Below are 24,227 nucleotides of genomic sequence, written 5' to 3'. Positions count from 1 at the left end.
TAGTGTTTCTGGGGAATGGGAAAAGCGCTTCATCTTAACATTTCCAAAAGCACTCACTTTCTGTACTTACACACATGTATGTAGGAAGCATCTGTGCACATACATGATGAATCATATCAGCCTGTAACTGAAAGACAGTTACAAAGTATGCCTTTATTCATATTTCCAATTCCTCTCCCACAATAGTAAAGATTGTTGAAAGAACTGATGAATGCCTTCAGGGCCTGACCTGAGAACTTAAACTAAAATCAAGCATTGAGACATACATCATAGGCCTGGGTGTACTAGTACATGCCCTGTAATTCCAGCACTCGAGAGATGAGGTAGGATGATTATTAGTTGGAGTCTAGTCTATGCTACATAAGTACCTTATCTCAACATAAAAATAAAACAAGCTGGGAGCTGTTGGCTCATGTTTGTAATCCTAGCTATACTCAGAAGGCTGAGATCTGAAGATTTCAGTTCAAAGACAACCTGGGCAGAAAAATCTATGACTTTTTTTTTTACTTTTATTATCTCTTTTTGCTTTTTTGTACATTTTTTATTGTAAAAATGCTGTACAGTGGGGTTACAGTTACATGAGCAAGGTAATGGGTACATCTATTGAGCATTATTGCCTCCTCCTTTGTTTTCCCCCTACCATCCCTCCCATCTCCACAACTACACTCCCCCCTACCACTGATGTTGTAAAGTTCATTTTCAACATAGTGTTTTGTACATCTCATTATTACAATGGGTCAACCTGTATCCTTATTTAAGCATTTTGTTTTTTCCCTGCCCCTCCCCGATTTAGAGAAGTGTATATAGAAGATGCCGGGCACCGACATAGAATACAGTGAAAACAGGGGTTATATGTGGGGAAGGAACATACAAAGAAACAAAAAAATCACATTGTACATTATAAATACGTTAGAAACAACAGCAAGAAAGAAAAAAAATTTGTGTTCCTATCTTGGGGTTCATTTTGCTTACTATCATATTATATGGTCATATGTATATAGCTTTTGACCTTTTCTGCTGAGACTTTTATCTATAATTTACTAGCAAAAGCCAGAAATAGAGCTGTGGCTCAAGTGGTAGAGTGTCAGCCTCAAGTGAAACAGCCAAATAAGAGCATAAGGCCCTGAGTTCAAGCCCTAATACTGGCAAAAAAAAAGGAAGGAAGGAAGGAAGGAAGGAAGGAAGGAAGGAAGGAAGGAAGGAAGGAAGGAAGGAAGGAAGGAAGGAAGGAAGGGAGGGAGGGAGGGAGGGAGGGAGGGAGGGAGGGAGGGAGGGAAGGAGGGAAAGAATGAAGGAAAATGAAGTGAAAAAAATGAAAGTACACAATAGGGCAAAGCCAGCATTGTCATCAGTTTAATCATTATGACCAGATAGACCCCAGCTCCTACAGAAGAGCTATAGAATCTTGCCCAGTACTGCTAAGCTTTGGTTCAACCCCATTGTCAGCCTTCAATTCTAAAGAAAGGGAGCGTCTTCCTCAGATCTTACAGGCATGCATGACAGACACAAGATGAAACCACGGGGAGAACTTGGTTTACAGAAGACACCAGATCTCAGGCAAATCCACCCCGTCACTTGGCCGAAAGGTGAGAGGTGGCGCACAGTAGACAGCCATCCTCATGGGCTTGGGAGTTCCATGTAACCCTCTCTTTTGGAGGTTTCTGGGTAGCCTGTGAACAACCAGAGACAGGCAGAGCCTGAGTCCCCTCCCTGCAAATATCCAGATCCAGGCTAGACTCTAGAGTCTTCTCCCAAGTTAGAAAAGGCTACTGACAGCTCTGGCTGGCTCCAGGGTGATTTACCTCCTTGAAATACCTCAATTTAAATGCTAATTTCTCCAGAACTGAGGGGTGATGGCTCCTGCGTGCTGGCTGCTGTGTATTAATGTATCCGAAACTCTCACAATATTCTTAAAAGGGAGAGAGAAGGAGGGAGAAAAGGCCCTGAGAAAGAAGAAGAGGGGGAGGGAGGAAAAGAGGCAGTCCCCTTGCTTGTCAACATGGCTTGAGAGACGTGGTGTTTGCCTTCCTAAAGGGAATGCTCTGTAGGATTTGCATCACATAGAGCTGAGATGCAGGTGACACTGGAGGCTCCATGGATATATGGTTGGGCAGATGTCCAGTGGGTGTACAGTGAGCCAGGTACTTACTGTGCCTGACTCTGACACCCTTGAAAAGATACAGAACCCAGTGTTGGAATCAGGGAAATAAACCAGCGTCATTGAAAAGGCCACTTTACATAATTCCTCCTTATAATTCCTCGAAGCTAAAATCATGACCTTCATTTTCCAGATGAAATCTCTAAGCCATATAGAACTGAAACACATATCCATCACCAGGCAGCATTTGGATCCCTTCCCACAGAATATCTCAGCCTGTGACTTTCCACCGCCAAATTCCATTTCTTTGGGCATCTGTTTACAAACAAGATGCATGGAGAAAAGTGACAGGAAGAAGAAGTCTTTCCAATTGGTGGGGGGCAGGGGGAAGGGAAGAAGCGTTGCAGCCACAGGAAGAAGTGGATGTTCACAGGACCTCTTGTTTCCTGCTTGGGATTCATTTTCTCTGCCCATTTCAAAAGCAAGCAAGTGTTGAAAGCAGACAGGTCAAGTGTATATGAAAGGGAAAGAAAGTAGCTGAAAGAGTCCCATGGCATCCTCTCAGAGGGTGATTGTTATAGGATGGGGCTCATCCAGTGTCTACCCTCCTTGAACTTTGTGCTGATTGCTTGATGGCTTGTGTAGATACCCTCCTGGCTCTTTTTTTCTTTTTTTTAATTGGTTGAGTAGGCACCTAGGGCATTATGGGAAGAAGTGTTTGTGTGAAAACCTCCCCCCTCCAAGGTACTATGGGACCTAGAAGCTCCAAAGCAGGCTTCTTGTTATGTGTTCATGGTATCCGCCACGTCTTATGTCTACCACTTTGTATCCCTATCTGTATAGAAGTTCCCCTTTCTTTCCCTCAGCGCTGGCATGACTGCCCCATCCCATAACCAGTCCAGCCCTGCCTCTCCATGAGGCCAGACTGACCCTTGCTTAGGAAAGCCACCTTTCCCTATCTGGTACCCATTAATGGAACACTCCCTGGGTAATTCTCTGTAATGTTCCTGGGGGAAGAGGGGAAACAGGGTGTCTGTGTATTGTATAGCCAGCATTTAGAGGAAGAATGTTGAAGCTCATTGGAGAAGAGCTGGAATTTGAGACTCAAATCTTTGGTATCTTTTAGCTCCTAAAACATTCTGGGACCCTGAGGCAAAAGATGAGAAAGTGTTGTATCCAAAGATATAAACCATACACAATGCCATCATCTATCTCCAGGACTCCTCCCTCCCCTCATGTCTTCAACAAAGGTTCACAGAGCACCTGATTTTTCTGACTTTTACTTTGTTGACACCCAGAAGCAAGGTCCTGGGGCAGCTGTGATACCTTGGATGGGTAGATTTGGGGAACACAAAGAACTTACAGTCCAGTGGGAGAAATGGGCATCAAACAAGGTCCATGCATAGATCTAGGGATTAAAACTAAAGTGTTCCCTGGAAGAGCAAGATCCTAGGAGAATATGCAACATGTTTACAAACAAGACCACACTAAAGCTACCAGCACGACTATGTTTATTGCAGCATTATTTACTATAGCTAAGATATGGAACCAACCCAGATGCCCCTCAGTAGATGAATGGATCAAGAAAATGTGGTATATATACACAAGAATTCTATGCCTCCATCAGAAAGAATGCCATCAGAAAGAATGACATTGCCCCATTTGTTAGGAAATGGAAAGGCTTGGAAAAAATTATATTAAGTGAAGTAAGCCAGGCCCAAAGAAACATAGGTGACAAAAAAAATACAGTTAAAAAAACCCAAAACAAAGGGCTGGGATGTAGCTCAGTGGCAAAGCGCTTGCCTAGCAAGTGCAACGTCCTGGGTTTGATCCCCAGTACCAAAAAAGAAAAGACAAAAAAAAATACAGTTAAAAAAAAACAAAGAAACATAGGTCCCATGGTTTCCCTTATTTGCAATATCTAGTGTATGTCTGAGTCAAGCAGAAAAGGTCAGATAAGGTGATGTTAGGGAAATGAACCCTAAGATATTTTTTTTCTTTCATGCTATTGTTTCTAACACATTTATAAGATTATTTCTTTGTTGCTTTGTATGTCCTTCCCCCACAGTATAACCCCTGCTTTCACTGTATTTGATGTCGGTATAATTTGTGGAGGGGAAGGGGAAAAACAAATCGTTAAAATAGGGATACAGGTGGACCCATTGCAACAATGAGATGTACAAGTCGTTATGTCGAAAACGAACTTTACAACTTTGGTGGGGGGTGGGACAGCGAGGATTGGGTGAGGGGACTGGGGGATGGTGGGAGGATGGGAAGGGATGGGAAGGGGAAACAAAGGAGGAGGCTACAATGCTTGATAAGAAATGTACTCATTATCTTGCCCATGTAATTGCAACCCCTCTGTACAGTATTTTCACAATTAAAAAAAAGAAAAAAGAATTGATTGGGGAAAGTGTCTCAAAGGCTGTAAAGTACTGTTTGGTTGGAATAAGGAATAGAAATTGTCCAGGTTCAGAGTGTAGAAAAGCTTGCTCAAGTGAGGGTTCATCCTTGGTGGAGCTTGCATAGGACCAATGCATGCTCTATAAGAGGGATTTAAGGGTAATCAGTGGTTCTGGACAACAAGGCCGGGAAATGTGGCAAGAGTAGGAATAGAAGGGATGCCACTGTGAGGGCCTTGCAGACTGAAGCCCAGCGTTTGAACACTGTCCTGATGTTCACAAATGGGGCACTTGTTGATTTCCCACCTCTCTGTTCCTAGGGTCCAGAATAGTTCATGAATTGAATGTATTTGTGGAACAAATAACACCTCTCATTCCCATAGTCTGCAGGGCCTGGGATCTACTCCCTTAAAATTTTGATGAGATTTTGGTTAAATAAATGATTCATGTTTTGCATTTAAAGAAAAATTGACAGGTTGTTTTCCCTGTAATGTCAACAGTGATTTTACTTGTTTTCATAGATATACTTTGAGAGATGTTTCTGTAAACAAATCATGGCCCTGTTGCTAATTTGAAACACACACACACACACACACACACACACACACACACACACACACACACACACACACACACACACACACACACACACACACACACACACACACACACACACACACACACACACACACACACACACACACACACACACACACACACACACACACACACCCCAATCTGAGAATCAGAATCCAGCACTCCCATCAGTCCCTCGGTCACCTTCCCAGCTTTGCGATCCTCTGATTGCTATCTGGCTATCTTCTGAGGTTCTCTGCCCAGTGGAACTTTCCCAATGTCTGTTTTTCCCTTCTGTGTTCTGTTTGGTTTGGTTTGGGTTTCCCCTCCACCCACCCCCTCTCTGTGAATTGCTTGACCGATGAGAAGGCCCTGGGCGCCCTCTGCTGGTGGAGGCCATACAGGATTGTAGCCAACCGCCAGGCAGCTGCAAAGAGACCCCAGTACGGAGGAGAAACACTCCCATTCCTATCTTAACCATTAAGTGCTCCATGCTGACCTGCCTCCCTCTCTCCCAGCCTTCCACACTGGTGGGCTAATTTCCTTCTTTCCATCCATCCCTTCTCCATGCACTTGCCCAAGTCCCTTTCTGCTTCCTGGGAAACCCTTCATCCAAGAAAGGGTGCCTTGAGCCAGGGCTCTCCTGCCTCTTGCAGTTGTACTCTGGCTTTTCTCCCATTGTCCATTCAGAGTCATTCTTTCCTACAGCGCTAAGGCTGTCTTGATCAAAAAGCACAGGGATTGGAGAGGGTCACTGGAGAAGAGAAGGTGGCACTGTTTCCTTCTGCTGCCTTATAAAAATACTTCCAGAGAGGATTTGAAATGGAGACAACTTCCCTCAGGGGATAAAATAAGCCCAAAGAAATCACCACTCAGGCTGGGAAGCAGGCTCAGTGGTAGAGTGTTTGCCTTGCATGCATGAGGCCCTGGGTTCGATTCCTCAGCACCACATAAGCAGAAAAAGCCAGAAGTGGCGCTGTGGCTTAAGTGGTAGAGCGCTAGCCTTGAGCTGAAGAGCTGAGGGACAGCGCCCAGGCCCAGAGTTCAGGCTCATGACTGACAAAAAAGAAAGGAAAAAAAGAAACCACCACTCACACAGCTTTCCCCTGCCTGTGTAAGTAGGGGAATATGACAATGCCCGCTTCAAGGCCTTGCCATGAGGATTGGAGAGGTCACATTGACACCACCCCTGTGTGCAGTCAGGTTGTGATCTGCTGCTGGTCTCCTGCTCTCAGAGCCATTGTAGCTTTCCCTTCCAGCTCTCCCAGCTGTGTGTCCTGGGCAGAGATTTGATTACCCTGTAGTTTGGTTTTTGTCTTCGTGATTCTCATTTCAAGGCTGCCCATTCCAGGTGGCAAAAGAAAGCAGTAAACAGCCTCCTCCTATTGTTCTTGCCCCTCCCTCCCCTCTCCAGATTTATACTTAGTGTCTCCAACTCTGAGGGTCTCTGAATACCAAGTGTCCTCAAAAGTCAGGTTTAATATAGAAATGACCTTGACCCCATCCAGGCAGACTGATTGGCACATTTTGTGCATGCACCTCCCCCCCTCCCAATAGCAAGTAGCAAACTCCCCACCCACCACCCCTCTTGGCTGGTTGCTCCAATTTTAGGTAGGCCTATTGTTTGAAGAATGAAGCCAGCCCCCTGTTCTACACAATTGCCGCTGTCCTTCAAAACTACACTGGCAGCCGAGTGCCAGTGGCTCATGTCTGCAGTCCTAACTACTCAGGAGGCTGAGATCTGAGGATCGCAGTTGGAAGTTGGCTCAGGCAGAGAAGTTCATGATGCATTGACTTCCAGTGAGCCAGCAAAAAGCTAGAAGTGGAGATGACTCAAGTGGTAGAGTGCCAACCTTCGGTAGAATAAGACGAGAAAGTGTGAGACACTGAGTTCAAGTCCCAGTTACTAGTATACACACAATAAACACATGCATACATGCACATATATATGTATACATATACATATGTACATACATACGTAAATACATTTTGCTCATGATTTAGTCCTCTGGCTCATTCACGGCCTGGGTTACCTACCCATTGGTGAAGGAGTATGAAGTTAGGGCTGGGCAAAGAACAGTGTGCTAGGGGTCAAGGCACTGTGTTTGAATCTAACCCACTGGCTAAACCAACGAAGTCACTCTTCATTCCCAGTTTCCCCACCTGTAAAGTGAGGAGTATGAGCCCAAATGCTTGTAAAGTCCCTTTCACGGAATGAGCATCCATGTTTGCTTTAAGACTTCCTTCAGTGCAACCTTGTCCCCTCATTCTTCAAACTTTTTTGTGCTCTTCAACATTCCCTGACATCTCAGTTGATCCTTGTCTTTGTTTAAGCAAGGGGACAGTTCACAGCTGAACACTGAGCTGAGAGAGCATCCAACAACGTCTTGAACAATCAGCAGCTCCATCTCATGCAGTGTTTACAACAGCCCTGAGGTCTAAGTCTCCACTTTGTAGTCAAGGAGACTAAGGCTCTAAGCAAACACACAAGTTACTGGAGATCATGCTGTCAATCAATAACTGGGCTAGCCTTGGAACCTCTAACCTGCCTGGTTCCCCAGCCTGTCCTTAGCACTTGTGGAGCTGGGATCCAGGAAACTGGAGGACCCATGGCAGGGCATCGAGGCTGCCAGTCCATTCCATCTGTAAGACACCTGCCTCCGTCCTGCACCCCCAGCTCCCTCCTTCCACTCCCTCCATTAGGCTGTGTCTCTGCTCTTCTTCACAGGGAGAACAACTTCATCAAAGACTTTCCCCAGTTGGCTGATGGGCTGCTGGTGATCCCACTGCCAGTGGAAGAGCAATGTCGGGGGGTCCTCTCTGAGCCGCTCCCAGACCTCCAGCTGCTCACTGGTAAGACTTACATCCAGACCTTTCCAGGCTGGCTCCCTGACCACACACCATGCACATACATCAGTCTTGAGCAAATCCAAGATGGGTCTGATCACACCTTCTCATTCATCAAGGATGGGATGGGCTAGGTACCATTGGCTCACGCCTGGAACGCAGGCTGAGATCTGAGGACTGAGGTTCGAAACTAGCCTGGATTAAAAAAAAAAAAGTTTAGCAGATGTTTATCTCCCCTTAACCAGCAAAAATGCTGGAAGTGAACTGTGGCTCACGTGGTAGAGCACCAACCAACCTTGAACAAAAGAAGCCAAGGAAGAGCTCCAAGCCCAGTGTTCATTTTCTTGGGTTCTTCCTATGACCTGTGTAGATTAAGAGTCTTCACCGAGGACCGGGAACACACATCAGCCTTTCTCGCTGGGAGTTTGTCACCTAGCCAACATCTTTCACTGTCTTGACAACTTTCTCAATTTTTATTCCTTTTTTACTTTCAGTACCTTTTGGTGCTTTCTTGGTTCATTTTAAAAATCATTCTAAAGTAAAATCAGTGGACTCTCCAACCTAGAGTGTCTCCCCCTTGAATTTTAGTTTATGTATGTGGGCACAAGCCATTTGTTAAGAGGGTTTTTGGTTGTTTTGTTTTGGTTTGGGTTTTGGTTTTTGCTGGTCCTAGGGCTTGGACTTTGGACCTGGGCACTATCCTTGAGCTTTGTTTTTGCTCAAGGCTAATGCTCTACTACCTGAGCCATAGCCTCACTTCTGGCTTTTTCTGAGTTGTTTATTGAAGAGAAGAGTCTTGTAGATTTTCCTGCCCAGGCTGGCTTTGAACTGTGATCCTCAGCTCTCACCCTCCCTGACTACCCAGGATTACAGGCCCGAGCCACCAGCACCCAACTACGAGGGTATTCCTGTCCCAACTTGTAGATATGAATGTACACTCAGAGCGGCATCACACAGCACCTATGCTGGGACTAGGCCTGTCCTTTGCATTGTCCATGCCCCTGGCACTCCCTCCCCGCCAACCTCCCTGTTTCCCAACTGGACAGTTGTATTTTGTAGGCTCTCCTGAGCCTTCAAATTCCTGACCCTCACCCCAGAATACCTTTCCACTCTTTCTTGTTGTTGTTGCTGGTGTGTGTGTGTGTGTGTGTGTGTGTGTGTGTTTCTCACTTCCTCTTGACTCTAAGCTTTGCCATTGGGTATTTGTGTGGCACCCACTGACAGAAGATAACAGCCACCCCAATGGAAAATTGAGCTATCTCAGAGAGAAGGCAAGACCACCCCCCATCACTTCACAAGCTCTGGGGAGACCTCATACAAATTGTCAGACTTCCATATGCCTCTGTGGTAAAACAGCAAACAGCAGTGAACCCACACGGGTGAGGGCCTCCTACGGGAACGACTCTGGTATGCATAAACCCACAGGATCTTGCAAGGGTGTGATGCTTCCTATAAACCAGTTCAGCTCATATATTCCTTTTAAGGCAACATGAGTAGGCTATAGACATATCATCAGAGACTAAACTGAGATGACCTGAACTCCAAGGCAGATACTTTACCCACTGTCCCCTGTCTTATATTACCACCCTGGCTTGTCTAATTCCAAAAAGGATGTAAATGAAGTGAAATCATAGATGTTAAAAAATGCATTGTTAAATGAGCCTAGAAACTTATAGGCTTCCCTTGATGTTTTTTTTTTTTTTTTTTACAAGATCATAGAAATCCCAAGCTGACATGAAATACAAAGGGCATCTAGCTGGATCTTCTGTACTAGTGAGGAGTCGGGCCTACAATATGCCCATTGAGTGACGGTCCCTTGTTGGATGCCCTCGGGGGTGGGGAGTTCATCTCCTCTAAGAACAGATGGGCTCATGATAAATGCAGAGCTACTGTCCTCTGATGAAAAGTATTTTGGACCAATCATTGATCATTGTCTGTTCTTCAACAGTTTCCCCTCTGAGACTTAGAGTATAAACAAGTCTTTTGCCAGATTATAGTGAGAAATAGAGACTGTAGGTACACATATACATATATATTTATGATGCTTGGTTTATTATGATTCTCTGGCAATGTTACAAAATGATATGATTACTTGTATTGACTCAGGAATCTTTTGGTTTTGAGACGGAGACTCTATGTAGCCCAGGTTGACCTCAAATTCATCACTTTCCTGCCCTGGTCTCCCAAGTGCTAAGATGTATAGGTGTGTACCACAGAGATATTTGAAAGTGTTCTAGTAAAAGATTTGCTATAGTGTCTTGGTTTATTTTTATTTTATTTTTTAACTGAATTGCCAAAAGGAAAAAACAAAAAACTCCCTACCTCAGTGATTTATTCCACCCACCCCTCCACAGGTGGAGGTCTGGAATAGAGTCAGGCTTTCTGTGGTCAGGGATAGTATAAGAGCAGGGACGGCTTTATGAAGAAGAAGGGAAAATGTGACCACCGGCCAGTCTATAGGTTTTTGAAAGCCTGCAATAGGCAGGCTTTGCTCTATACCTGTTGTAGACAGGTGGGAATAATCTTAACATTCTACACATGAAGCTTTATACTTAAGGCTTGCGTCTCAGAAATCTGAGAGATGTAAAGAAGTAGGAAGTAGATGCTGGCCACTTATGGGAGAGAAGCAGGGATATAATGAAGGGCAGAGAAAGCAGATTTTTTTAAATAAAATATTTGTCAATCAAGAGAACAGGGTTCCCTATTCTGGGCATCATTCTATCAACTGAAAGATAATAAAAACTTATACTATATCAAAATAATAAAAAAAAATCCTGTATCAAAATGGTCAACTAGCCAGGCACCAATGGCTCATGCTAATAATCCTAGCTATTCAGGAGGCTGAGATCTGAGAATGGAGGTTTGAAGCCAGCCAGGGCATAAAAAGTCTATGTGACTCTTATCTCCCATTAACCAACAAAAGGCTAGAAGTGGAGGTGTGGCTCTAACGGTAGAGCTCCAACCTTGAGCAGAAAACCCTGAGGGATAGTGCCTGGCCCTGAGTGTAAGTCCCTCCCTCTTTTGGAGATAGGGTATTGGTCAGTAATGCCCCCACCACTCAGCTGCGGGTTTGGATAAGCAGTGGTGGATGGAGACAGAAGCTCCCTGACACCTGACGTTAATGTTTATAACACTTTCTCTGCCCTGAGTTAGAACCACTACTCAGTCCTCCCTCCCTCCTTCCCTCCCTCCCTCCCTCCCTCCCCTAACTGCTCTCCTTTTGTCTCCAGCCTCTGCAAAGAAAAGGCAAGAAAGACAGAGGAGATAAACAGTAAGGACACATTTATAACCAAGCAGCCTTGCTCCAGTGGACATATCTTTGGGGATCATGAATATTTTTACTTTAAAATGAAAGCCTCTAAAAATTATATTATTCCTGAAAAGCAGAGAAGGAAAAAAAAAGCTGACAGTAATGGACAACTTTAATTCTATAGTAATGTCCAAGAAGAAATCATTTGTTCCAATGAGAGTCTCATTTTAATCTTGGTATCAAATTTCTCTTTAAGTGCCTCCTCACCGGGGGACTAGAGGAGAGGAGAGGAAATGTGCCTGTTATTTGCAGAGGCTCAAGAAAGCATGGATTCATAACAACAATAATAATAACTGCTGACGTGAGGAGAATTTCTTTTCAAAAGTGTTATCCTGATTATATATACACACAAACACACACACACACACACACACACACACACACACACACACACACACACACACACACAGCAATTCCAAAGCTTAGGGTAAAGAATTTTTTAATGAAAATAGATATAAATCAGAGCGTAAGAATTTTTTCATACATCCACTATCCAGTGTTAACCACTTGCAAAACATTTTGTGGTGGTTTCTCTTTATTTTGTGGTTGTTTATACAATGTCTGTGTTTTCTAGAATGTGTTCTGTGGAACCTGTGTTCCACTGATCCACCCGTGTGAAAAGGATTCAGATACATTTACACAGTACTTTCATTGGAGCCTTAAAATGCCTATTTGTTTATTTAAGTGGCTGATCATTAAACATGTTAATTGGTTGAGCTAGTGTTTCCCACTCTTTTACTTGAAATGGAAACTTCCAGATGGGTCCGCATGTGTTTTACATAACACCATGTTAAGAAACAATGGTCTCCATCAGGGCTAAGCATAATGGGAGATGGTTCTTACCTGTTAGGGAAAGGGGAAGGCTTAAGAGAGAAATAGCAGGGGGGGGGGCCGAGATCAAAGGCATCCAGATAAAAATGGCAGACCTCAGTGGAAGCCTGAACCCAAACACTGGGCCTCTGTGACTCAGAAGAGGTGATCATCCACCATCCAGAGCTCAGAGCTTGCAGGACGGCCATTGTGGCCCAGTTGTGTCCATTTCTGTGTTCATGTGTCTTTGTCATTTCTCCCATCCCCTTCCCCCCCACCTCCAGGAGACATCAGGTATGATGAAGCCATGGGTTACCCCATGGTGCAGCGCTGGCGGGTACGGAGCAACCTCTACCGTGTGAAGCTGAGCACCATCACTCTCTCGGCAGGTGAGGACCATCGCCTGGACACGTGGGGGTAGCCAATAGGATTCGGAGTGACCCCCTGTTCCAGGTTCCCAGGGATCTAAGGTTATGTGCCAAGCCCTGGCTGGCACAGGGCATGCCAAGAGAAGGAAGGTAACTGGAGAGGAGAGCAGGTTCGCCCGGCGGACAGTGAGATCCATATGGTATGGTGAGGTCAGCTCCAGGATGAGAAGGCCGTGACCCAGTTGGAGAATGAGCTTCCTGGATGCAGGAATATCTGGACAGGCTGTGGCAAGACTGAGAGCCGAGGGAAGATGGATAAAACCACAGTGTGAATCCTGTTGGTGCCCTGGAAGGAGAACCATGGCAAATTCTTCCCTGGAGCTAATCCCCACGTCCTCTCTAAGAGGACAGCACATAGTCCTCCCCCTCCACACCCCATCCCCACCCCCCACCTGACCTTGGGGACAATTTGTCTTTCTCAAAATGAGACACCTTTGCTCACGATGGTGGTTTTGAACCTCTAGATTCCCTCACCTGTTCTCCTTGCTCAGGGATCCTACGCCAGACTACTCTTTGTTACCTCTTCCAATCTTCTTTCCCCTTCAAACAAAGCAAGAAATTCCTGTGCTAGGATACCTCTAGCCAAGCACTAACAGGTGCCTGATTCATAACTTAATCTTTAAAAGAAAAATCCTTGCTGAGCACCGGATGGCTCAAGCTTGTCATCCTAGCTACTCAGGAGACTGAGATCTGAGGGTCATGGTTCAAAGCCAGCCTGGGCAAGAAAGTCAGTGAAACTCTTACTACAATTAATTACTAGAAAACCAGAAGTGGCGCTGTGGCTCAAGTGTTAGAGGATGGCCTTGAGCTGAAGAGCTTAGGAACAGTGTCCAGACCCAGAGTTCAAGCCCCACAATGGACAAAAAAAATTATTTTATCTTTATTGGTTCAACACTGAGATTCAGACTCTGCCTGATGCTCTTTGGCTCATAGGCTGGCACTCTACCAACTGAGCCATGCCTCCAACCCCTCATAACTTAATTTTGACTATCTCCCCCCACTGACCTGACTGAACACTGAAGGCAGTACCTAGGGCTTGTGTATTCTACTCTCCTGAGAGCCTAAGGCAGAATCAGCCCAAGTTGGAGATTATGTTTGATGAAAGAATTAAAATAAATAATAAATGAAAACCAAAAAAAAAAAAAAAAAAGTGTATCGAATGACAAGACCTGGTGTAGGGTTTTCTGGCTGGCTGACTCATAACCCTGCCACTGGCTTATTTGTTTGTGTTGGCCCCTAATTAGCCCTGATTTTTTTTTCCTTAAACTTCTTCAATGTATTTTGTTCATCAGCAAAATGGAGCTTTCTTAGCTTGGAAAATTGAGAGCTTTCCCTTCTGAGAGTAATTATTGCTGCTGTCAAGGACTTTATAATGTTTCATAAGTTATGCCTTAAAACAGTCCTACAAGGAAAGCATTATTTAACTTATTTTTTTTATTTCAAACCAGGAAACTGAAGGTCAGAGAGGTTAAGTAACTAACCCCAAGATGCACAGCTAGCAAGTGGCAGATTAGGGAAAATAACAGGGATTTGATTGCATTTGGGGGGGGGGTCCAGCCATGGGGCCTGAACTCCGGGCCTGGGTGCTGTCCCTCAGCTCTTCAGCTCACGGCTAGCACTCTACCACTTGAGCCACAGCACCACCTCCAGCTTTTTTCTTTTTGCTTATGTGGTGCTGAGGAATCGAACCCAGGGCCTCATGCATGCAAGGCAAGCGCTCTACCACTGAGCCACCTTCCCAGCCCTTGATTGCATTAAAAAAAAAAATCTTCCTGGATAAAGATCCACAGAGCACCTCCCAGGCACTGTTATATATTACTTAATAGAAATATGGCATTATTAATACCGCTGAATTAATTATCCAGTTGCATGAGTTAATAGGCGATAGAGGTTATTCTAATCAAGTACCATTTCTTTGAGCCCTTTTTCTGTTTTCCTACCACCCCTTCACCCTGCACTTGTGAATGAAACTGTGAAGTTCCTATTAGGACTACAAAGGTGTACTGCCTTAATTAATCAGTAACGATGCTCCTGGAGCCCCCTTGTAAATCAAATGTTGGCAAATTGGAGCTCATTGTGGATGTTGGAGAGATGCATGCTCCACAATGCGACACAGAATTGGCTGCTGTGCTGGTGGTTGTGGCTGGTGTGTTTGCTGTGATCTAGGGACTGAGCGGGGAAGGTGGCTGGGGTAGGTCATGGAAGGAGGAGGCTGCACAGGTGTAGACAGCCGAGGTGGGGCTTCCACCTGCCAGGTGATAGAGCTGGAACTACAAAGAGCAGGTGCTCAGCCCGGAGCCTGAAAGGCTTCCTAAGGAAGGGTGAGGTTCAGGGCCCTGAGGAGGAATGGACTTGGGGACTGGGGGAGATGCGCATGTAAAGGAAGAAGGAATGTCAGGTTGCCTTTGAGACAAAGGCGGGAGGGAAAGCCTGGTATGTGAGCTTAGGAGAAATGGTCCTGCAGGTCCAAAGGCCCTGGAATTCATCCAAGAGCAGGCAGGAGCTCAGGCAGGTCTGAAGAGTAGGATGTGAGCTGGACACTCCAGTGGCTCATGACTGTAATCCTAACCAATCAAGAGCTGAGATCTGAGCCGTGCAGTAAAAAGCCAGCTCAGGCAGGAAAATCCCTGAGATGTTTACCCTCAATTAACCATCAAAAAGCTGGAAGGAGCTGGGTGCTCATGGCTCACGCCTGTAATCGTAGCTACTCAGGAGGCTGAGATCTGAGGATCACAGTTCAAAGCCATCCCAGGCAGGAAAGTCTGTGAGACTCTTTTCTCCAACTAACCACCAGAAAACCGGAAGTGGCGCTGTGGTGGCTCAAGTGGTAATGTGCTCACCTTGAGCTGAAGAGCTGAGGGATGGCGCCCAGGCCCAGAGTTCAAGCCCCATGACAAAAGAAAGAAAGGAAGAGAGAGAGAGAGAGAGAGAGAGAGAGAGAGAGAGAGAGAGAGAGAGAGAGAGAGAGAGAGAGAGAGGGAGGGAGGGAGGGAGGGAGGGAGGGAGGGAGGGAAGGAGGGAGGGAAGGAGGGAGGGAAAGAAAGAAAGAAAGAAAGAAAGAAAGAAAGAAAGAAAGAAAGAAAGAAAGAAAGAAAGAAAGAAAGAAAGAAAAAGAAAGGAAGGAAGGAAGGAAGGAAGGAAGGAAGGGGCTGGGAAAGTGGCTCAGTGGTAGAGCGCTTGCCTTGCATGCCTGAGGCCCTGGGTTCGATTCCTCAGCACCACATAAGCAAAAAGAAAAAAGCCAGAAGTGGTGCTGTGGCTCAAGTGGTAAAGCGCTAGCCTTGAGCTGAAGAGCTGAGGGACAGCGTCCAGGCCCAGAGTTCAGGCCCCGCAACCGGACCCAAAAAGAAAGAAAGAAAGAAAAAGAGAGAGAGAGAGAGAGAGAGAGAGAGAGAGAGAGAGAGAGAGAGAGAGAGAAAGAAAGAAAGAAAATCTGGTAGAAGTTTGGCTGTCATGGTAGAGCACCAGTCTTGAGTGAAATCGCCCTGAGTTTAAGCCCCATTACTGACACAGATAAAGAAAGGAAAGGAAAAAGAGAGTGAGGAAGGAAGGAGAGAGGGAGGAAAGGAAGGAAGGAAGGATTAGAGACAATTTTTGAGGAACAGATGATGTTCAAAGGGGACAGTGCATGGGGCGGGGGTGGGGCAGGGCCTGAGCTCTGACTTCGCTGTGGGTGTTATATCATCTCTAGTCCTCCTGCTGTGTGTACCAGTCTCACTAAGGATGAGATTCCCAGCATCACCAAGTATCTCCTGGAGGACCGGGCCAAAATGTCAGCTAGGTTTAAAAAAAAAACAAAAAGCAAGCCCTTTCCTACACTCAGTGCTCTCTAGGTATTCTCAAGCTCCAAGTCCAAAGCAGCCTGTTTTGGGGTAACCACTTCTCAGTCCCGGCTTCCTTAGCAGTTTGCCGTGGGGAAGCTGAGCTGCTGACTGTGGAGGGAAGAGCGGGGTTAGCAGCCGAAGGTGACAGAACCTTCCCCCATTGCCGGGAGACTCTGAGACAGTCACTTGGTTTGAGGGGGAAAAAAGAGTGGGAAAGAGCCGCCACTGACTGATGGTACTGGAGGCCTTTTGCTAGGTGCTGAAAACTTAGCAGAGGACTAAGGGAAAACAGAACAGCAAGAAGGCCCAGAGGCCATTTTGGGAGAGAGAATATACCAGTATAGCAGGAGGGGAAGAGCCGAGATAGAAAGGGAGGCAGGGGTCCAGGAAACTGAAGCAGGGGCCAGGGCTATACTGAGCCCCAGCGGGAATGCAGCCCAGGACTCCAGCTGTGGACAAGGCCCAGTTTACTTGGTGTGTGCACTTGGGAGTAGAAACACAAGGAGCTTTGACTCCAGCTCCTCCAGCTAGAGGATTAGACTCATCCCTTTCATGACTTGCTCATCGGCAGGACGGGGTGGTTGTTCTAAACAGTGTTTAGGCTAAGGTTCAACTAGAAAGAGTAGGTGAAATCATCTAGTGTTGTGTAGATGCTCTTTTTGGCTTTGTGATTGTCACTTGAAGGTCACCCCTATGGAGATCACTGGGGTTAGGCCTTCTACTGTATAGTTCCTTCCACTCCATCTCAGTGTCCACCAGAGAGATCCATGAGGTGCCTCTTTGGACAAGTGCAGTCAGTAGGTACTAAATCCGAATTGGAATGAGCCACCTGCCATTGGATGTCTAACCTACGAGTCCCCAAGCTTTACAATCTGACCACCTATGCACGCGCCTTTCCTTGTCCAGGCTTCACCAACGTTCTCAAGATCCTGACCAAAGAGAGCAGTCGCGATGAGCTGCTGTCCTTCATCCAACACTACGGCTCCCACTATATCGCCGAGGCCCTGTACGGCTCAGAGCTCACCTGCATCATCCACTTCCCCAGCAAGAAGGTTCAGCAGCAGCTGTGGCTCCAGTATCAGAAAGGTAAGCCCAGAGTGCGTTTCGGAGGTGGTGGTGGGAGGTGTAGGAGGCGGCGACTGCAGAGACAACTGAGCTGCCTCAGATGTAAATCTTGGCTCTGCTATGTATGCACATGTGTGTATACACATATATGTGCTTATATGTGTATCTGTGTATACACACACACACACACACACAACGGGCAGTAGGGAGAAATGATCCCTCAGGATTCTTTTCAGTATATGTAATTCCTGAAGCCTCAGTTTGCCCTAGACTACAGATCTCAGGTTTACTGTAGGCTCGATGTTTAAGATTCTTCCATCTTCAAGCAGGAAGGAGAGGGAGAAGGATCAAAGACCACTTGGCAGTGGTCTATCCTTGATAGTCTTCTTGGGAGAATCCAGGAGGAGTTTGTGCTCCTCTGGAAAAGCTACATCATACCCAATCGACAGTTATAATTCCTCTGCGTGCACAGGCCCTGGGGTTTAAACTCAAGGCCTGCACTCTGCCCCTGAGCTTCTTTTGCTCAAGGCTAGCACACTACCACTTGAGCCACGGCTTTACTTCCAGGTTTGTTTGTTTTGGGTTTTGTTGTTGTTGTTGTTGTTTTGTCTTTTTGTCGAGCATGGGGGTTGAATTCGGCCTGGGCGCTGCCCCTCAGCTCTTCAGCTCAAGGCTAGCACTCTACAACTTGAGCCACAGTGCCACTTCCAGCTTTTTCTGCTTATGAGGTGCTAAGGAATCAAACCCCAGGGCCTCATGCATGCAAGGCAAGCACTCTACCACCTTCCCAGCCCCCAGTTTGTTTGTTTGTTTGTTTTTATGGTTAATTGAAGATATGAATCTCACAGACTTCCTGCCCAAGTTGGCTTCAAACCACAATCCTCAGATCTCAGCTCCCTGAGTAGCTAGGATTGTAGGCATGAGCCACCAGAGTCTGGGTGGTATTACCAGAGTTAGAATCCCACCACTGCAGGTTCAAGAAACTAGTCTGCCATTGGGAAAGTCCTCTTTTTCCTGTAAGTGTTCCCTTCCTGTGAAATGAACACTTAAGTGGCAATTTGTGTCTATTTCCCACATTAAAGTAAGAAGTGGTTTGTGGACTAGCATTTTGAGGAAGTTAGAAACATTACACCTGGGGGCTGGGAAGGTGGCTCAGTGGTAGAGCGCTTGCCTTGCATGCATGAGGCCCTGGGTTTGATTCCTCAGCACCACATAAGCAAAAACAAAAAAGCCAGAAGTGGTGCTGTGGCTCCAGTGATAGAGCACTAGCCTTGAGCTGAAGAGCTGAGGGACAGCGCCCAGGCCCCACGACTGGACCCCCCCCCAAAAAAAGAGAAACATTGCACCTGTACTTGCAGATGTGGGTAGGTCCATGTATGGATACTTCTATTTCACATTTGAGAAACTGAGACTCAAACATGCCAAGTCAAGTACCCATGGGTACACAGCTAGTAAATGGCAGAACCAGGGCCAGAAACCACAGCTGATTTTGTGGCAAAACTCCATGTTATTTCCCTCTTTTATTGCAGAGTTTCTTAGTATAATTAGTACTATTAATATGAATTATTTACCTAATAAGAGAAAGGCTCTTAAGGTACAAACTTACTTCCCACTTGTTTGTATGACTGAGCCATCTTATCTCCAAAAACTGAACCGCTCGTCATTCATCAAGCATAGATGGTGTGAGAGCCATATTGGACTTTAAGGTCACACTGAGCTCTGCCTTCCAATTTTGTTTGTGCAAAGACACATATCCCCTTGGCCAGGCACAAAGCAGAGCTCTCTCCACAGTCTCTTATTTATTTTATTATCTTTAAGTAGTTGTGCAAAGGAAGTATTTAAGCAAGCAGCTTATGAGTACAATGCCTTTCAACATTCTAATGCTTTTGCCAGCTGCTCTTTGTCTGTGGGTTGAGGTCCTGCGTTGGCCTTTGTTTTCTCCAGACCTCCCCCTTTTGCCTCTGGAGGTTCTACACTACCCCACTCATGCTTGCACCCCTGCCTGCTTCTCATACGCAGCTATGAGGCATGGATGGTTTATAGGCTCAGAAGACATAATTGAGTTGTCGGGGAATAGCTTGGTTTTATGGCTGTGACAATGACAGTCTTTAAGGAAGTGCATTAAATCAATAGAAGTCTCATTGTGCTGCCCTATAAATAATGTGCCACATCATTAAACAGGGCAATAAGCTTCAGGAGTTTAAAGCAATACAATTAGGTTATGTTTATAAAATCCTTCGCTCACTGCGGCCACTGAACTAATTTCCTTAGTGCCATCTTCAGGACCCGAGACGTTACTCTGATGCTAGCTTCCATCCTATTTTCATCATGGGTTGCTTCCAGGACTCAGACCTCCTCGTTCCAGAAAATCTCATTCTGTAGGTAGATGTTAGACAAGAATGTGTTGCCTATATAAAGTGGGAGAAGGGGCAGGAAGAATGCCACCACAGCAGCCACAGGGCCTCCCTTTAGGTCTGGTGTGCTACAAACTTTTTTGAGTGAACTTGCGTGATTTCTGAGTGACCTTGAACTTGAAGTGATCATTGAACTTGGAGTGATCTTCCATGATCCATCCTTGCTTCCGAGTAAGCTGCTAAGATGAGTGGAGTTCCACTTGAACCATTCTCATTGTGTTTCTTCCTCTCTGGCCATTCAGATGGTCCATCGTCCACTCTGGCTTTATGTTAATATTTGGCAAGGATGCTAGGAAGTAACTTACTTCTGTATGAGTGGAGGAATGCATCAGGTCTGTGCCATTGAACAGATGAGATTTCCCATCCTGCTTCCTCTCCTCATACCCCTGCCAAGTAACTCTGGGCCAAATAACGTCTAAATCTCAGTTTCCTCATGTATCAACAGAGAATAGTAATTTCCTTGCATAGCTTTTGGGAGGATGAGCTGAAATCATGAAGGTAAATTGCCTGACACTTAGTAAATACGTGCAATTTTTTTTTTTTTTTTTGGGTCCGGTCGTGGGGCCTGAACTCTGGGCCTGGGCGCTGTCCCTCAGGTTTTCAGCTCAAGGCTAGCGCTCTACCACTTGAGCCACAGCGCCACTTCCGGCTTTTTTTTTTTTTTTTTGCTTATGTGGTGCTGAGGAATCGAACCCAGGGCCTTGAGCATGCAAGGCAAGCGCTCTACCACTGAGCCACCTTCCCAGCCCCAAAATACGTGCAATTTTTTTTAAAGTAACTTGAAATAAAACCACAATGGCTAATGTGTGACCTCAACTTTTATTTCTGCCTGTGAACTATAGATGCCACTGGGTACAATCTCCAAATGTCTATCTGTCTTTTCCTTCCTTCCTTCATTCCTTCCTTCCTTCCTTCCTTCCTTCCTTCCTTCCTTCCTTCCTCCCTTCCTTTCTTCCTTCCTTCCTTCCTTTCTTTTTTACATTTTTTATTAGCACACATGAGTTACACAGAGTGATTTCACTGTGATGCTTTCGTATATGAATATAATACACCCCAATCAAACCCATTCCCCTTCATGACTCTCCTCCCCTTCCCCCTTCTTGGGACAAATTCAACAAGATTTTCACGGATATGGAAAGGTCTTAGAGAGTCTTTCAAATCTATTAATTAAGTGAAATCCGAGACACAGATGAAAGATTACCCTGGACTGAAAGGATCAATCCTGGAAGAGCAGGTTAGGGAATGGACCAAACAGGGCACAGAAAATAGCCACAGACTTTCTTCTAAGCTGCTTGTTATCCTGTTTGTCTACTGACCAAAACAAAGAAGGCATGTGTATTCACATATCTTTTGCAGAACAGAAACCTAGGCTCAGTTAAAAAAAAAAAAGGTTTCCATGGCATGGTTCATCAGTGAAGGAGCCAAGCTGAACCCAGGGTTTCCTTCCTCTCAGACACAACCTCCCCATCGATTGGAAACAAGCATTCCAGCCTTCCAGATGTACTAATATTGGCCACCATTCAGATCCAGGGCCACCACTACAAGTCACTGGAAACCCAAGGGACATGGGGTGAAGAAGCTGCCTGATTAGAATATTTCTCAGGAGAGTTTTCAGTCTCCTTGACCCAAGTGGTTCTAAGTGCATTTCTGGGGTGTGGAGCGGGAGGACCCTCACATTTGTCATTCATCAGTTCTTTGGTTCACCACAGTGAACTTCTCTCTGCATACCTTGTGCCAAATGCTGGAGCACCTGAGTAGGTAAGACATAGGTTGATTTAGTCTCTCAACATTTCATTGTTTCGTTATAGATTTTGTTGGGGTTTTTTTTTTAAGTCTACTTGTAGGCAATTGGGAAAGGGAAGGGATGTGCACATTATCATGGCCAGTAGCTCTCCTGGTCAGCTCTCCTGACCATTTAAGGCTTATCTAGACCACTTAATGGCAATCATTGGGATCATTGAGAAAGAGCTCTGCAATGTTTGTTCTAGGTTCAGGAAGGGAATACATTGGTTCTTACCCTATAGATTTTCTTCTCTGCCATAGGAAAATTAAAAGCTAGAATAAAAAGGACTTAACTTCTGATGCTGATTGTAGAGAAGGCCTGGGCATGCTAAAATGATGAGAAAGATCCAGACAGGCAGGTAGAGTTTTCTATAACCAGATGGGAGTTTGGGGTTTTTCCATCCATTGAAAGAGGATGGAAGTACTAGACAGATCAATAAGGTAGAGAGACCAGTTGGATTCCTAATCTGGGTAAAGATGGGTTTCAGGAGACAACTGGAGTACTGAAGTCATTTCCTATGATACAAATCCTGAATGTCATTAGCTTTGCCTGTTGGAGTCCTTTAACCAATGAAACAAGGTTTTTAGATCCCAGGCCCAAAGGTCAGGAATCGAGAGTTTGGTCCAACCAATCACCCTCCTATGCCAAATAAAGAGAAATGGTGAAGGGCAGAAAAAGGGAGATTTATTACATGGCATCCCTGGGAAGACCGCAATTCGGTACATCTTCAGCCACTTTCAAGGATATAGATTTTGACAGGTTAAATAAGACGACCTGGGAGCAGTGAATGAGAAAGGTCTGCAGTCCCCAGTCACCAGTGTGGCCTGCTTGACCATTATTTCAGTCTTTAGCCTTGTGAGAATTCCACTTTACCACTTTATTACTGGAACAGAACAAGAACAAGGTGGTCTCCTGAGTTTCTGGGTGTTCAGCACCTAGGCTCTGTCCCTGAATTTTTCTGGTCAAGGCTAGCACTCTGCCACTTTGAGCCACAGCACCACTCCCATTTTTCTGGTGGCTAATTGGAAATAAGACTCTCAAGGCCTTTCTTGCCCAGGATGGTGTGGAACCACGATCCTCAGATCTCAGCCTCCTGAGTAGCTAGGATTACAGGCATGAGCCATTGGCCCCAGTGTCTGGGTGGTTTCTTTAATATGATCATAAGGCATCGCTTGTTTGAGGGGCTGTTTGCTTTCCTACAAGATGGTTATCAATGCATCTGGCCTTTCTTAGAGCCTACGGTAAGTCACAAGTTGACTGCAGCAGAGAATAGCTTGGATCAGAGGGCACAGGAACAAAGTTTGGGGACTTTTAGTGAATTCGCAAGATACAACCAAAGCATCTTTTAAGTTGCCTCTTATACTATCACCTCTGCCTTCACCCATTTCCCTAAACACATGTGCCGGTGTAATACACTATATGTTGCTAGGCCTTTTCCCCCAATTATGGCTCCCTTTCATCTTTTCTTTGAAATTTGTGCTGTCTAGCTGTGATTTTGATACCTTGTGATTATACCTTGATTATTTCCCTATTTCTCTGGATACCTTTAGAAAAGACTTCCTCATTTAAAGATAGAGCTCTGTTCTTACAATCAGATGGAGCTCAGTTAAAATCCCAGCTCTACCTCTTACCAGTTATGTGATCTTGGGGAAATCAATTCACTCTTTGAGATCAATTTCCCTATATCCAAAATGCTAGGGTCATTGTGTACGCTGAATAAGAAAGTAAATCAATGGATGGACCTATTTAGTATAGTTGTGCACCTGATTCTTACCTTCATCCAACCCATTCCCTTCCCCCATGGCTGCCCAATCCATTGGGATCAGAGTGTTCTCAGGGGAGGTGTGTGTGTGTGTGTGTGTGTGTGTGTGTGTGTGTGTTTACAGGAGAGATTTAATTGCTGCTTGATTTCCATCCCTTGTCATTTGACCAGGGCCAAGAATGGGGTAGACATTGGCCTGAGGTAGAGGGCCTCATGAATTGAGCTTCAAGTTTGGAACCAGTGGAGGGAAAAGGGTGGAGTTGGAATGGAGAGAATATTGAAAGGGGTTTTATGTCTTTCATCATCCCCTGTCATTTTCTACTTAGCGAGGGTAGAGTGGATACATAAATTACCAGTTTGGTAGGCTTCCTGATTTTCAGTTGCCTTTTATTTCATGGAGAGAGACCCAGGAAGGTGACCCTGGAAGGTGACAGGTATGTCTGTATAAATTGTTCATCCTCTGTGTAAATAAACACACACACACACACACACACACACACACACACACACACACACACACACACACACACACACACACACACACACACACACACACTGGTGAGGGGAAAATGGAGGAGGAGAAAGACAGAGACAAAAAAATGGCACATCACCAAAACTCCAAAAGAGAAATGGAAAAGAAAGTCTGGAAGCAAAAGAATTTATATGATGACCATGCCTTTTCTGAGCACGCATTGTTCTCCCCAGCCTCTGTGACCCAATGAAAGGACATTTTTCATCTGAATCTTATGCTGTTCATGAGTTCTGATTAGGAGAATCCACAGTATAGAGATGTCCCCACAGATAAGTGCCTATCTCCACTTTTTAAAGGTGTTTTATCTCTATTCTAATTTGCCAAGACTGTCTGAGGGAATGCATTTTTGCATTTCCATTTGAATTGCAATGTGCTT

The 24,227-nt window shown here is 45.4% G+C and overlaps 1 protein-coding gene across 3 annotated transcripts in view; it reads left to right on the top strand.

The window, feature by feature from the left end:
* Window positions 1-24,227, top strand: part of Astn2 (astrotactin 2) — an 886,217-nt gene that overhangs the window by 615,089 nt on the left and 246,901 nt on the right. For all 3 annotated transcript variants that reach the window (XM_070012528.1, XM_070012521.1, XM_070012512.1), the window contains 3 exons: window positions 7,805-7,929; window positions 12,328-12,432; window positions 17,202-17,381. In XM_070012528.1, coding sequence (XP_069868629.1) covers window positions 7,805-7,929; window positions 12,328-12,432; window positions 17,202-17,381 — 410 coding nt within the window. The remainder of the gene's footprint in view (window positions 1-7,804; window positions 7,930-12,327; window positions 12,433-17,201; window positions 17,382-24,227) is intronic.

This window comes from Dipodomys merriami, unplaced genomic scaffold (genome assembly GCF_024711535.1).
Source record: "Dipodomys merriami isolate MVZ:Mamm:240054 unplaced genomic scaffold, mDipMer1.0.p SCAF_11, whole genome shotgun sequence".
NCBI lineage: Eukaryota > Metazoa > Chordata > Mammalia > Rodentia > Heteromyidae > Dipodomys > Dipodomys merriami.
Note: the sequence above shows the minus strand (reverse complement) of the source record. Positions and strands in the feature narration are given on the sequence as shown.